At 32.0% G+C, this 12,694-nt stretch overlaps 1 protein-coding gene across 1 annotated transcript in view; it reads left to right on the top strand.

Moving 5' to 3' along the window:
* Positions 1–12,694, top strand: part of LOC145263823 (ATP-binding cassette sub-family F member 2-like) — a 65,039-nt gene that overhangs the window by 32,926 nt on the left and 19,419 nt on the right. Inside the window, exons 6-7 of the mRNA XM_080120888.1 lie at positions 2,920–3,022; positions 8,950–9,045. Coding sequence (XP_079977014.1) covers positions 2,920–3,022; positions 8,950–9,045 — 199 coding nt within the window. The remainder of the gene's footprint in view (positions 1–2,919; positions 3,023–8,949; positions 9,046–12,694) is intronic.

The following is a 12,694-nucleotide window of genomic DNA, read 5'->3' as shown; positions in this document are numbered from 1 at the left end:
TAGTATGGGGGGGGTGCACAGTGTTGCTTAGTTGTAAAATATGCTTAACCCTTTTGTGACCTAGTTGAACGAATTTGTTCAGTTGTAAATAAATGATTATAACGGCATAAATGAAGTAGGAATTGATTCAAACACGCCTTGTACGTATTAGTTCAGAATCTGGGTAGATGCCAGGTACCTCCAGATTGCAACTGTCCATTGCTTATGTTTAGTATGTGTCGGAGATGCCCCTCCATGGGATTAATGGAATATTTCATGACGTCACTTCCTGTATTGAGTACCGGTGCCCGGCAGTCTGAGATTGGCACACGACCAAGCTGGACGTGTGCGAACATCCTACCGTTGGGGAATGGATATACTCAACTCACTTTGCCTGTAATTTATGTGAATACATGTTTTGTTCCTAAAAATCCCGTGTTCCTTCATTTATTACCATTTAACCCCGTAACAGTATGCCGTCATTTAAAATTAACAGATATTTTTTAATCATCTACGTCATAATTCAGGTCATAAAGGTTTAAATATATTTTAATTCATGCAGATTTCGTATTACTAATCAGTTATTTTGTATTATATTGGGTACCCGATATATATATATTTTGTATTATATTGGGTACCCGATATATATATATTTTGTATTATATTGGGTACCCGATATATATATATTTTGTATTATATTGGGTACCCGATATATATATATTTTGTATTATATTGGGTACCCGATATATATATATTTTGTATTATATTGGGTACCCGATATATATATATTTTGTATTATATTGGGTACCCGATATATATATATTTTGTATTATATTGGGTACCCGATATATATATTTTGTATTATATTGGGTACCCGATATATATATTTTGTATTATATTGGGTACCCGATATATATATTTTGTATTATATTGGGTACCCGATATATATATATTTTGTATTATATTGGGTACCCGATATATATATTTTGTATTATATTGGGTACCCGATATATATATTTTGTATTATATTGGGTACCCGATATATATATTTTGTATTATATTGGGTACCCGATATATATATTTTGTATTATATTGGGTACCCGATATATATATTTTGTATTATATTGGGTACCCGATATATATATTTTGTATTATATTGGGTACCCGATATATATATTTTGTATTATATTGGGTACCCGATATATATATTTTGTATTATATTGGGTACCCGATATATATATTTTGTATTATATTGGGTACCCGATATATATATATTTTGTATTATATTGGGTACCCGATATATATATATTTTGTATTATATTGGGTACCCGATATATATATATTTTGTATTATATTGGGTACCCGATATATATATATATTTTGTATTATATTGGGTACCCGATATATATATATATTTTGTATTATATTGGGTACCCGATATATATATATATTTTGTATTATATTGGGTACCCGATATATATATATATTTTGTATTATATTGGGTACCCGATATATATATATATTTTGTATTATATTGGGTACCCGATATATATATATATTTTGTATTATATTGGGTACCCGATATATATATATTTTGTATTATATTGGGTACCCGATATATATATATTTTGTATTATATTGGGTACCCGATATATATATATTTTGTATTATATTGGGTACCCGATATATATATATTTTGTATTATATTGGGTACCCGATATATATATATTTTGTATTATATTGGGTACCCGATATATATATATTTTGTATTATATTGGGTACCCGATATATATATATTTTGTATTATATTGGGTACCCGATATATATATATTTTGTATTATATTGGGTACCCGATATATATATATTTTGTATTATATTGGGTACCCGATATATATATATTTTGTATTATATTGGGTACCCGATATATATATATTTTGTATTATATTGGGTACCCGATATATATATATTTTGTATTATATTGGGTACCCGATATATATATATTTTGTATTATATTGGGTACCCGATATATATATATTTTGTATTATATTGGGTACCCGATATATATATATTTTGTATTATATTGGGTACCCGATATATATATATTTTGTATTATATTGGGTACCCGATATATATATATTTTGTATTATATTGGGTACCCGATATATATATATTTTGTATTATATTGGGTACCCGATATATATATATATTTTGTATTATATTGGGTACCCGATATATATATATTTTGTATTATATTGGGTACCCGATATATATATATTTTGTATTATATTGGGTACCCGATATATATATATTTTGTATTATATTGGGTACCCGATATATATATATTTTGTATTATATTGGGTACCCGATATATATATATTTTGTATTATATTGGGTACCCGATATATATATATTTCGTATTATATTGGGTACCCGATATATATATATTTCGTATTATATTGGGTACCCGATATATATATATTTCGTATTATATTGGGTACCCGATATATATATATTTCGTATTATATTGGGTACCCGATATATATATATTTCGTATTATATTGGGTACCCGATATATATATATTTCGTATTATATTGGGTACCCGATATATATATATTTCGTATTATATTGGGTACCTGATATATAATCATGATTTCAAAAGTAAAAAAAAAAAATTTTGAGTGTCATCAGTTTACAAGACTGAAGTGTATTTGTACTCAATATGGTTGAACTGTGGAAAGGAGTGTGAATTTTATTAAATACAAGCTTGTTTCCATGACAACGTTTTTGATAGACAAAATCCAAGCAAGGGCGGTTGGATGGTCTCTCGTCCATAGTTTAATATTTCTATAGATAACCCTTTACTGCTGATAAATGCCTCAGCAAGTAATGTATGTTAATAGATTTTGATTGTAAATTTTTTTGTTTTTTCTCTTTTCCAGATATAAAAGAATTTTGGTGATCATTTCCCACTCCCAGGATTTCTTGAATGGTGTTTGTACAAACATTATCCATATGCACCTCAAAAAGCTGGTCTACTATGGAGTAAGAATTTTCATCTTTATAAATACCTTAGTTTATACGTTAGTTGTATGGATACTGTTTCGCTGTATCACAGCTCTTTAGTGTAGCTAGACATGTAGAGGTTTTAGACTAAAATTGAAACCTAGTCTTTTTTTTTTTTTTTTTTTTTTTTTTTCTGTTCAATCTTTTATCCACTGCGCCATCGTCACAGGCTACGAAGAGAAATATTTCTATTTATATGAACACAGTTGCATCTAAGAGTGCTCTATTTATTTTTATGAAAAGCTCAGCATTATCACTAATGACAGCTGGCGATTTCCCTTACCATAACATTCAACCTGCCAAGTGTTGAGGAGGCATATACGTAGTTATCTACACTGTTTCTATATAACAGCACTTCAGTTTGTTTAATTGGGAAAGTGCTTTAAGCTGAGATTAAAATCCAGTTTAAATTTTTTTTAAATGTAGATTTGATGGTCTGAGATTTTTGACTAGTAGTTCTATGGAGATTTTTTATTTTCGATTTTCCCCTCCTTTAATTCAGAATTAGCACACTTGTTTAAAACAATATAAAATCACTGGTTTATGGTTTGGTTCTGAATTCGCAGTTGTCTCTACTTCGTCTTTCCCTTTTCGCTCATGTGCCTCTTCATGACAGTTGTTATACTGAAGTAGATGCCGATTTTTATCTTTCATCTTAACTATACATATTGAATCGGTTAGGAAACATGAAGAGTCCAAGAATCGTAAATTCGTGCATCTGTTTTAAATGTAGGTAAAAAAAAATTTCATTTATTTGATGTGGAAAAAAAAAAAAAAAAAAATTCTGAATGATTTCATTAACAAAAACAGAAATCCATTTCGATATGCATTTGCAAACTTGAGTTCAAAAACTTCCCATTCTTGTATCATTTCTCTTCACGTCATGCATATTCTAAACTCTTGAGCCAGTCTCACTTTCATATACGGGCTCTACAGACAAATTTATCTTTTGTTCACCATTGACAAAATATTTTCGTTTACTAGCCAAATAGAAAAATTACTAGCTAGAATTTTGGAATATGACATTTTCCTCCCATGACAAATGTACATATATAAAGTAGTATCGTGTGTGTGTGTGTACACAACTCTCCTACAGCCTACACCACTGGATCGATCATGACCAAACCTGCCATGATAATGGTTCCCCATCTAGGGATGGTGAACATGCCGTTTTTTCAAGGTAAAAATTCAAGTCATAGCCTATCTATACATACCCTGCTACAGCCCACACCACTGGACCAATCATGTCCAAACCTGGCATGATAATAGTCCCCCACCTAGAGATGGTACACACCATTTTCCAAGCGAAAGGGCAAGGGCATATATATATATATATACACACACACACACTTTCCTACAGGACTGGACCAACCATGACTAAACCTGACATGATAGTCTCCGACTTCGAGATGATGCACCCCATTTTTGAAGGCCATATTGCTCTTAAAACATCCACTTACTGCAAAGCGGGTACCCGAGCGTACAGCAAAGTTCCGTGCGAGAATTATACATAAAGATTATTTTTTTTTTTATTCGGCAATAAGCTTTGGAAAACAATCGGCAAAAGATAGGCATTTTATTATTTCTAGTTGCTACTTGGAAAAATCACTTGCAAATGCGACTATTTCACTTACAGCGTTAAACCCTGATATCACTTTGCACACATGCTCGATAGACCGTTCCGTTGGTAAATAATGGTAATGAAATGAACACCTCCAACTAATCGTTGACGTCCAGTTTTATTAACTAAAGTGAAGAAAAGTCAGTAAAGTTTATTTGGAAGTAGCATTTAGTTTTGATTTTATTTATGTTTTTGTTTAATAGAAGATGATGAAATGAATTGTTTGTCCGCATCGTTTGGTTGTCTCTAACTCTGCGTAACTTTATGTTGCAGGCATCACAATCATAACAATGCTTTAATGACTTGATGCCTCATCTAATTTCGTCCCCCATGAACCGTGGTTTCATACGTGTAAGTGATGTTATTTCATCTCCTAAAATACACAAATCACTTATTCTTCCAGCCATTTTTTTTTTTTTATTGTTTCTGTCTTTTGAAGAATTCAGAAATATCCCCCCACCCCCCTCTAAATTGACAAACGGCTGATATATTGTTCATTTTTCTTTCCAATCTTTTTTTTTTTTTTATTGCTATCAGATTTAAAGTAACCAATCAGATTCACTTTTTTACTTGGGGCAATAGATGGCTTGCTATTCTTTCATGAGCTGAACATTTTTTCCATTTCCTGTTCAATGTTCAAATAACATTTTAACAGGGTTTACTATAACTGGGTTCCCTGTGTTTTCAAAGAATTTTGCAATTTTAAATAAACGTGACATTAGTCAGTTTTTTTTTTTTTTTTTTTTTTTTTTTTTTTTTTTTTTTTTTTTTTTTTTTTTTTAAGACATTAGAACCAGTCTTTCAAGCTATAAAATAAACACCTGTCTTGGCTGTTTATGCAGTGCAATACAGACTCACATGAAATTGTAAAATCCCTAATACTAATGGATTCATAGTAAAAATTCTACAAAGCTTTATTGGTCCCCCCGACAAAGGAGGGATTGGACCTAGTAATTCACTCTCGTTCATCTGTTCGCTTGTTTGCACTTTTCTCGATAACCATGCCTTTCATTTTTGCGCAAACATTAGTTATGGTGAAAGTAAATTTTTGCCAGAACAGATTTTCTGGGATAACTGTAGTTACTACCCTAGGGTCTAATGTAGGGGTAAAGTTGCCTCCAAATCATTCGTTTGCACTTTCCTCAATAACCACGCGTTGGATTTAAAAAAAAAAAAGAAAAAAAAAAATTTGCACAAACATTAGTCTATAGTAAAACAATTTTTGCCAGAACGGATTTATTCACTCACAGCGAGGGTATCCTGCATGCTCAGCTTGTTTTAAATATCTTTAGACAGCCATCAAATATAAGTAAAGTTTTATTCATACCAAGTACATTTACATATATCTTATATGAATTCACTTTTTCCCTGTGGCTAATGATGTTTTAAGTAAAAGGTCTGATAGACATCGTTGCAGCAGAAGAGTTCTACACCAGACACTTTCATTATGTTCTCGGGTCATCTAAAGTTTTTATGATCCGTTTTAGGGGAGGTGCCTACAATAATCAGTCTTCACTTACGTGTTCTTAATAAAGAATCTCTTGAGAATATGCAAATTTGAAGACTTATAACAGATGGGGGGGGGGTCAAGTAACTTGACCTTAGGTTTGATCTCTTCTGTTGTTGATGTTCTATATGATCCCAAACTCCTCTGAAGCCTCATTTTTGTCGTTTGGATTTCTTATTCAAACGAGTTATTTTCCTTCAAACTTATTTTACTACTTGATGAAACGGCTTTGCTTAAATTGTTATCGAGAAAAGTTATATTAATGCCTTCTATTATATAAAGGGAAATTGTGTGTCCAGCTAAAAGTCAAAATTTAAAAACAAACACCCACAAAGTTGGTATATTCTTGCGCTTTTTTAGGGCTATCATGTAGTAATTTGAAAATAAAATGCTGACTCCTTGCTTGAGGACTCTGTTATAAAAATGAGTTTTCTGTTCCTTATGGTTTCATTTTATTTCAATCGAAGTTCTCTGAAATCAAGGAGCTCCTCTCTTGTGTCTAACATTTGATCTCCATATGAGACGCACAGATATTTGAATATTTCAGTAAAGCCCTCCTTTATCTCTCAAACAGAAAAAGAAGTTGCAAACATTATTCCCCTCCCCCAAATGGACTATTTAAATGTGTTATCGTATATCCTCCTTGTGGTATCTTGAATTCATCCAGTCTGGTGGAGCATCTAGCTTAGTGCCGTTACTTGAGGTAGCCTCACTTGGAGAAGGTGCTCCATTTCTTGTAAAAGCCAGTATAGGTTGGTCTAGTGAGAAAATCTTATTTGTGCTGTGAGTCAGGATTTAGTCGTGATTTACTTGTAAAGAAAAATATACTCATGCTAAGTTGTCTTCTAATCTCTGTACTGAGAGACCGTAGGCACTCGAGGATAGTGTCTAGTTTTGTTTGCATGTGTCCAGCTAGAAGTGAAAAACTACAGTACAAACGTCCACAAAGTTGGTAAATTCTTGCACTTGTTTGGGTGGAGGAGAAAGATTTGGGAAGGAGAGGGGATAAGTTTTATGAGAAACAGGTTACATTTTTACTTCAAACAATACCGGGTAACTCTCCTTTATTTATATATATATATATATATATATATATATATATATATATATTATATGACTGTCTGTAGGTATGAGTTTCTAGCTTTAAAAAACAGAAACTACACAAAACCTACCCACAAAGCTGATATATTTTTTTTTCACTATTGCTTTAAATAAAATATAAACACTTTTTTTTATTTTTTTATTTTTTTAAATAGCAGAAACAGAATTAAAGGGGAACAACATTAGAGCATTTTTATTTTGTCCTTTTATTTTCCATTTACAAGAGAAAGTAAGAATGGGTGATGGAGAAGAAACACAAAATTAAAAAAAAAAAAAAAATTAAACCTCTTACATACTTTATAACTATTTTGTCCAGGCAATGAATAATTGGAAAAAGAAATGTGAAAGGTTCAAGTTATGTTAAAGTTACATAAGAATTTAATAACATTTTTTATCTTTTTAAATCGTTTTTCCTGATTTTGATATCTTGCAATCTCAGTGAACGTCTTGAGGATTGATGCCATTCAAATTCCACTAAGTTCCTTGCATCCAAATTTTCTTGGGTTGTGCAACTTTTACTCTGGCCCTCCGTCTCAAATGTCTTGGACAACTATAGGAATATTTTCGCTCTTTGTCATAATCTGAATTGTTTCAACTCTTTAGATTAATAATTGGAAACAGCAAATTTTAGGCTTTAACCCTATTATAGCCTGATTATGGACAGTTTTTTTTTTTTTTTTTTTTTTTTTTGCATGATGCAGAACTCAAATTTACATGTTAAGGCCTAAAACTGTGCCGTTGTTCATTTTCACTAGGATTTGATGTCCCCTGGCGACTTTTGGGGCTAAATGGTGGTGTGGGGGCAAACGCTTAACTTAGTAATTTTTTTGAATGCTTCGTTTACTGTGCACTTACAGGGAACTAAACATGCTTCCCGTATTGAAACTATGAGAGTACCGATTTACAATGCCTCCCCACGGGACAGTTAGACACCAGGGTCGTTTTTTTAACGTGGAGGAAAGGTACAAAAATAAAAAAAAATTGTCTCAGTTGTGAAGGATTTCTCCTCCACTGACAGAACAAGAAATGGAAGGGCAGCATTTGAAGAACAGATACTACACTTTGATCTTGGCCAAAAGGCCAAAATTGACCTTCTGAGAGTAGAAAATAGACTTTTTGTTTACTTTTGGCAGCCTCATAACTCGCTTCCCTTTGGCTTCACATTCTACAAGTGAGGTTTCTAACAAAAGGGAGGGAGAATTGGTTTCTGGGTCAGAATCTATTTATATAACATTTATTGTCGAGTAGTTTATGATTTTGAAGTATTTTATTTTTTTAGGTTTTTACATCAAGTGGCTTCATGATTTGTCTGGAGTGATTTCCATAAGAAAAGCCCACTTTATTTTATTTTTTTAATGAAAAATATTCAGTTTACTTTGTGAACAGTCTTAATGATCATGTCAAAGTTATGGGAAAAGCAACTTGTGTTCACTTAATTGTATGCAATGAATTATTTAAAAAGTTCAAAAGCTGCCAAGATTTAGCTTTTCTGCCTTAGTAATTTGGAGGAATTTTAGTAGAATGAAAAAATATATATATATATATATATATATATATATATATATACACCTGTAGTACATAAGGATTTCTAGTGTCACGTAAAAAAATTTTTTTTTTTTTTTTTTTAACTGTACAACTTGTTGCAAAATTTTTTTTTCTTTTGTTTCTCTCTTCTAGGGTAATTATGATGCCTATATCCAAACCCGCATGGAGCTGGAGGAGAACCAGATGAAGAAGTACAAATGGGAGCAAGATCAAATCTCTCATATGAAGGTAAGGCATGCATGTATTGAAACTTGTTTTTTTTTTTTTATATATACATTTAATGACGTCATAAAGGGACTATTTATGAAATCATCAAGGCATTACTTTTCATCCATTAAATCAGTGTGAATAACCATGCACAGTGAATGATATCACAAAATGATGTCACACATTAATTCAAAGTGGGGGGGGGTAATCCTCTGTTTTATGTAGATAAGCATCTATGCACATTTTTTTTTTTTTATTATTACTGGGTTGGGGGGGGGTCACCATTTATCAAAGGTCACTCGAGGATAGGGATTAATGAGTTTGGGGCAGACTGGGATGAGGCCTACTGCCAGAACTCGGGTAGGGCTTGATTATCTAAGAGGACCCATCAAAAAGAACTTATTTACATTAGTTGGAAAGCAGCCCTGTGTTATTGTGTTCCACAGTTGGACATTTCGAGGAAAGAAACTGTGCTCATGGAAGTTCTGTTTAGTTTTAGGCACTGATAGAGTAAGGAAAATTGACGGTTGTTGTAGATAGATGAGGACTTGAAAATTGTGTATACGTAAAATAAACATACATACACATTAGAAGTATACCAATCTCAAAATGAATGGAATTAATTCCCTCAACAGAAGTTTTGCTTCTACTTTTATGTCTCCTTATGAAGATAAATACATATTAACCCTTATGTTTAGAATCCTTATTCCAATTTTGATAAAATACATGCTATGGATTTTGATTCTAAAAAAAACGTTTAAAATTTAAAGCTTAAGGGGTCTAAAAAAAAAAAAAAAAAAAAAAAAAAAAATTAAAATTCAAAGAATCTTGTGTCTAATTGTTATATAGTGTTTCATTATTATTATTATTGTTCGTTGTTAGGAAGTCTTATTAAAAGTGAGTCTTAGAGAGTCTTATTAAGAGAGATGTTGCGTTCTGTGTTCATGTTATGAAGAGATTCATATATATAAAATGTTCATACTTAGAAGTGTAGTAGAAGCTCTTAGAGTGAGGAGACAGTGTTGAGACAGTCTTAGTGTTCACATTGTAGATATGAGATGTAGAGACATTTTGTATGTGAAGACATTTTAAAACACAGGATATATAAGACATATAATGACAATTTCACTTTACCTTTTGGTAGAATTACAACATAAAGACGACGTTTATAAAAACACATGATGTGTTTATTTCCATGGACCAGTCGGTGGTTTTCTTAGTCAGGAATTCAAAGTTTTACATTCTATGTTTCAAAGGTGACCGTCTCGCTTCCAGACGTTCGACTGTCCATCTTTGGACTCCAGACTGTCGTCTCTTGTCCTCAGACTCTCTCTGCTTAACTCTAAAGTTTCTAACTATATCGAGAACTTTCCATTTTCCATGACGTCATACCCATGTTAAAACATGTCTTCTTTCATGTGTTCTGGAAATGCGTGTCCAAAACTTTTTCTTTTGTTTACAAAAGGAATTTTAACCTATATTTCCAGTAACCTATATTTCCAATATGTTAAAAACATGTTTATTAAATTATCTTATAGTTGCATTCCTCAATTCAATTTCATAACAGAATTGATAAGTGCACATTCCTTTTCTTAAAACTATTTTATCTCTAAGCTAAACAATGGTTTGTTTTTACATTCCATTTTCTAATTCTCTCTCGTAATCTATTTCTAAACCTAAATTACGAGGTTCGAATTTCGTCTATTCTATTTCATTTTCATTTTAACTAAATCTCTCTATTTTTATGCTTACATGAAAAGGGGACAGCCCTTATGTAACATAATGACTATAAATCAAATCTAATGTAAATTTTTTGGGGGGGAGGGGGGGTTCAAATGGGAGGTTGTACTGATATTCATGATACACCTTAGAAACCCTTTTTTAAAAGTTTTGAGGAATATTGATTGATTTATTTATCTTTTTTTTTTTTTTTTTTTTTTTTTTTTTTTTTTTTTTTTTTTTTTAATTTTCACAAATCTTGAATGTTTCCACTCTTTTTACTCTTCTTTCCATGATCCAATTAAATGTAGGTTTTATCCGGTACAATATATATATATATATATATATATATATTTTATGTGCAAATTTTCAGTATTTACTTCAACAGTGCTCAATACATAGAGCTAGGTAGTAAGTTATGAAAATATATTGTGCCATATATATTTTCATAACTTACAATGATATATATATATTATAAAAAAAAAACAATGTGGTCATGTTGCCTAGCATATAGGTTCCAAAGTTCATAACGCTGCATATTAGTTTTGGAGATTCTCCTGTATACACACTATGTTGCCCTGGTTGATATAAAATAACTTTGTTTAAAAAAAAAAAAAAAAAAAAAAAAAAATCAGAAGAACCTATTTCATTAAGTGCTAATAGTTAAATAGGATTAACCTTTATTTTGGTCCCCCGATTTATCGGAGAGGGACCTATGTTTTCAGTAGCGTCCTTGCGTCCGTTATTCTGGACGATTGCCAGATAACTGTCTATTATTCCTGAAATTTTGCCACAAATTATATTTCATTAAATAGATGTGCACAGTAAAAAACATTTTTGCGAAAATTCCTGTTGTGTCCCCAGGGGCTCAAAAGAGGTAAAAAAAAAATGGCCAAAAAATGACACGTTTTGCCCCATAACTTTTGATCTATCCACTAGATTTTTCTGAAAGTTTGTCAAAATATGGAGCCCATTGTTCTTAATACAAATCCAGTATGGGTGACCCTGGCAAAATTCTGGTTCGCATCCTCGGGGACTTTCAGTGCTAAAAACTCCCCTTTTTTTGTAGCTTTTTTTTTTTTTTTTTTTTTTTTTTCATATTTCTCAACAAAAACTTTGATTATATAATGGTTTTTCACGATGGTCAACTCAAATATACATATGTTAAGGCCTGAAACTGCACCGTTATCCATTTACACTGGGATTCAGCGTCCCTAGGAACTCAAGGTCAAATTTTTTACCTCTTTTGAGCCCCGCAAAAGGGCCCATAGTGTTTGATCCATCCATTAGATTTTCCTGAAACTTGGCCAAAATGTGGAGGCCATTGTTCTTAATATAAATTCAGTATAGGTGACCCTGGCAAATTCTGGTTCGCATCCCTCTGGGACTTTTAGGGCTTAAAAAAAAAACATGCCTTTTTGAAGCTTTTTTCATATTCCAAAACTTGATATGTATGTCTATATAGTGGTTTTCCATGGTGCTGAATTCAAATATACATGTCTTAAGGCGTGAAACTGCATCGTTTGTCCATTTTCATTAGGATTTGGCGTTCCTAAGAGCTCAAAAGGAGTCGCAAATGTAAAAAAAAGGTACTTTTTACCTCATAACTTTTGCCCAATCTATTAGATTTTTCGTAAACTTGGTGAAAATGTGAAGCCAACATTAGCCTTTCACACTCATCATTTCTTCACTTTTTGTGGCGTCATCTCACATGCAGCACCAGAGGGGGGGGGGAGACACGCACGCGCGGCTTGTCTTTTATATAAAGATGAAAACATTTTTGTAAATAGCAATATTTTTTGCATTCTTTTTATATAATAGTAGAGAAGGTCTGAAATTATTAAATATTATTAAGCAAAATTAAACTCCCCCCCCCCCCCCACTTGTTGACATGCTTTTTATTACTCCTGCCAAAGAAGTTTTCAGTGGTAGTTGATCGTTGGTTTGTTTG

Source organism: Euprymna scolopes, chromosome 39 (assembly GCF_053919585.1).
Source record: "Euprymna scolopes isolate OS-2025 chromosome 39, ASM5391958v1, whole genome shotgun sequence".
NCBI classification, from domain to species: domain Eukaryota; kingdom Metazoa; phylum Mollusca; class Cephalopoda; order Sepiida; family Sepiolidae; genus Euprymna; species Euprymna scolopes.
The sequence above is the reverse complement of the archived record's forward strand: the minus strand, read 5'-3'. Positions and strand labels throughout refer to the sequence as shown.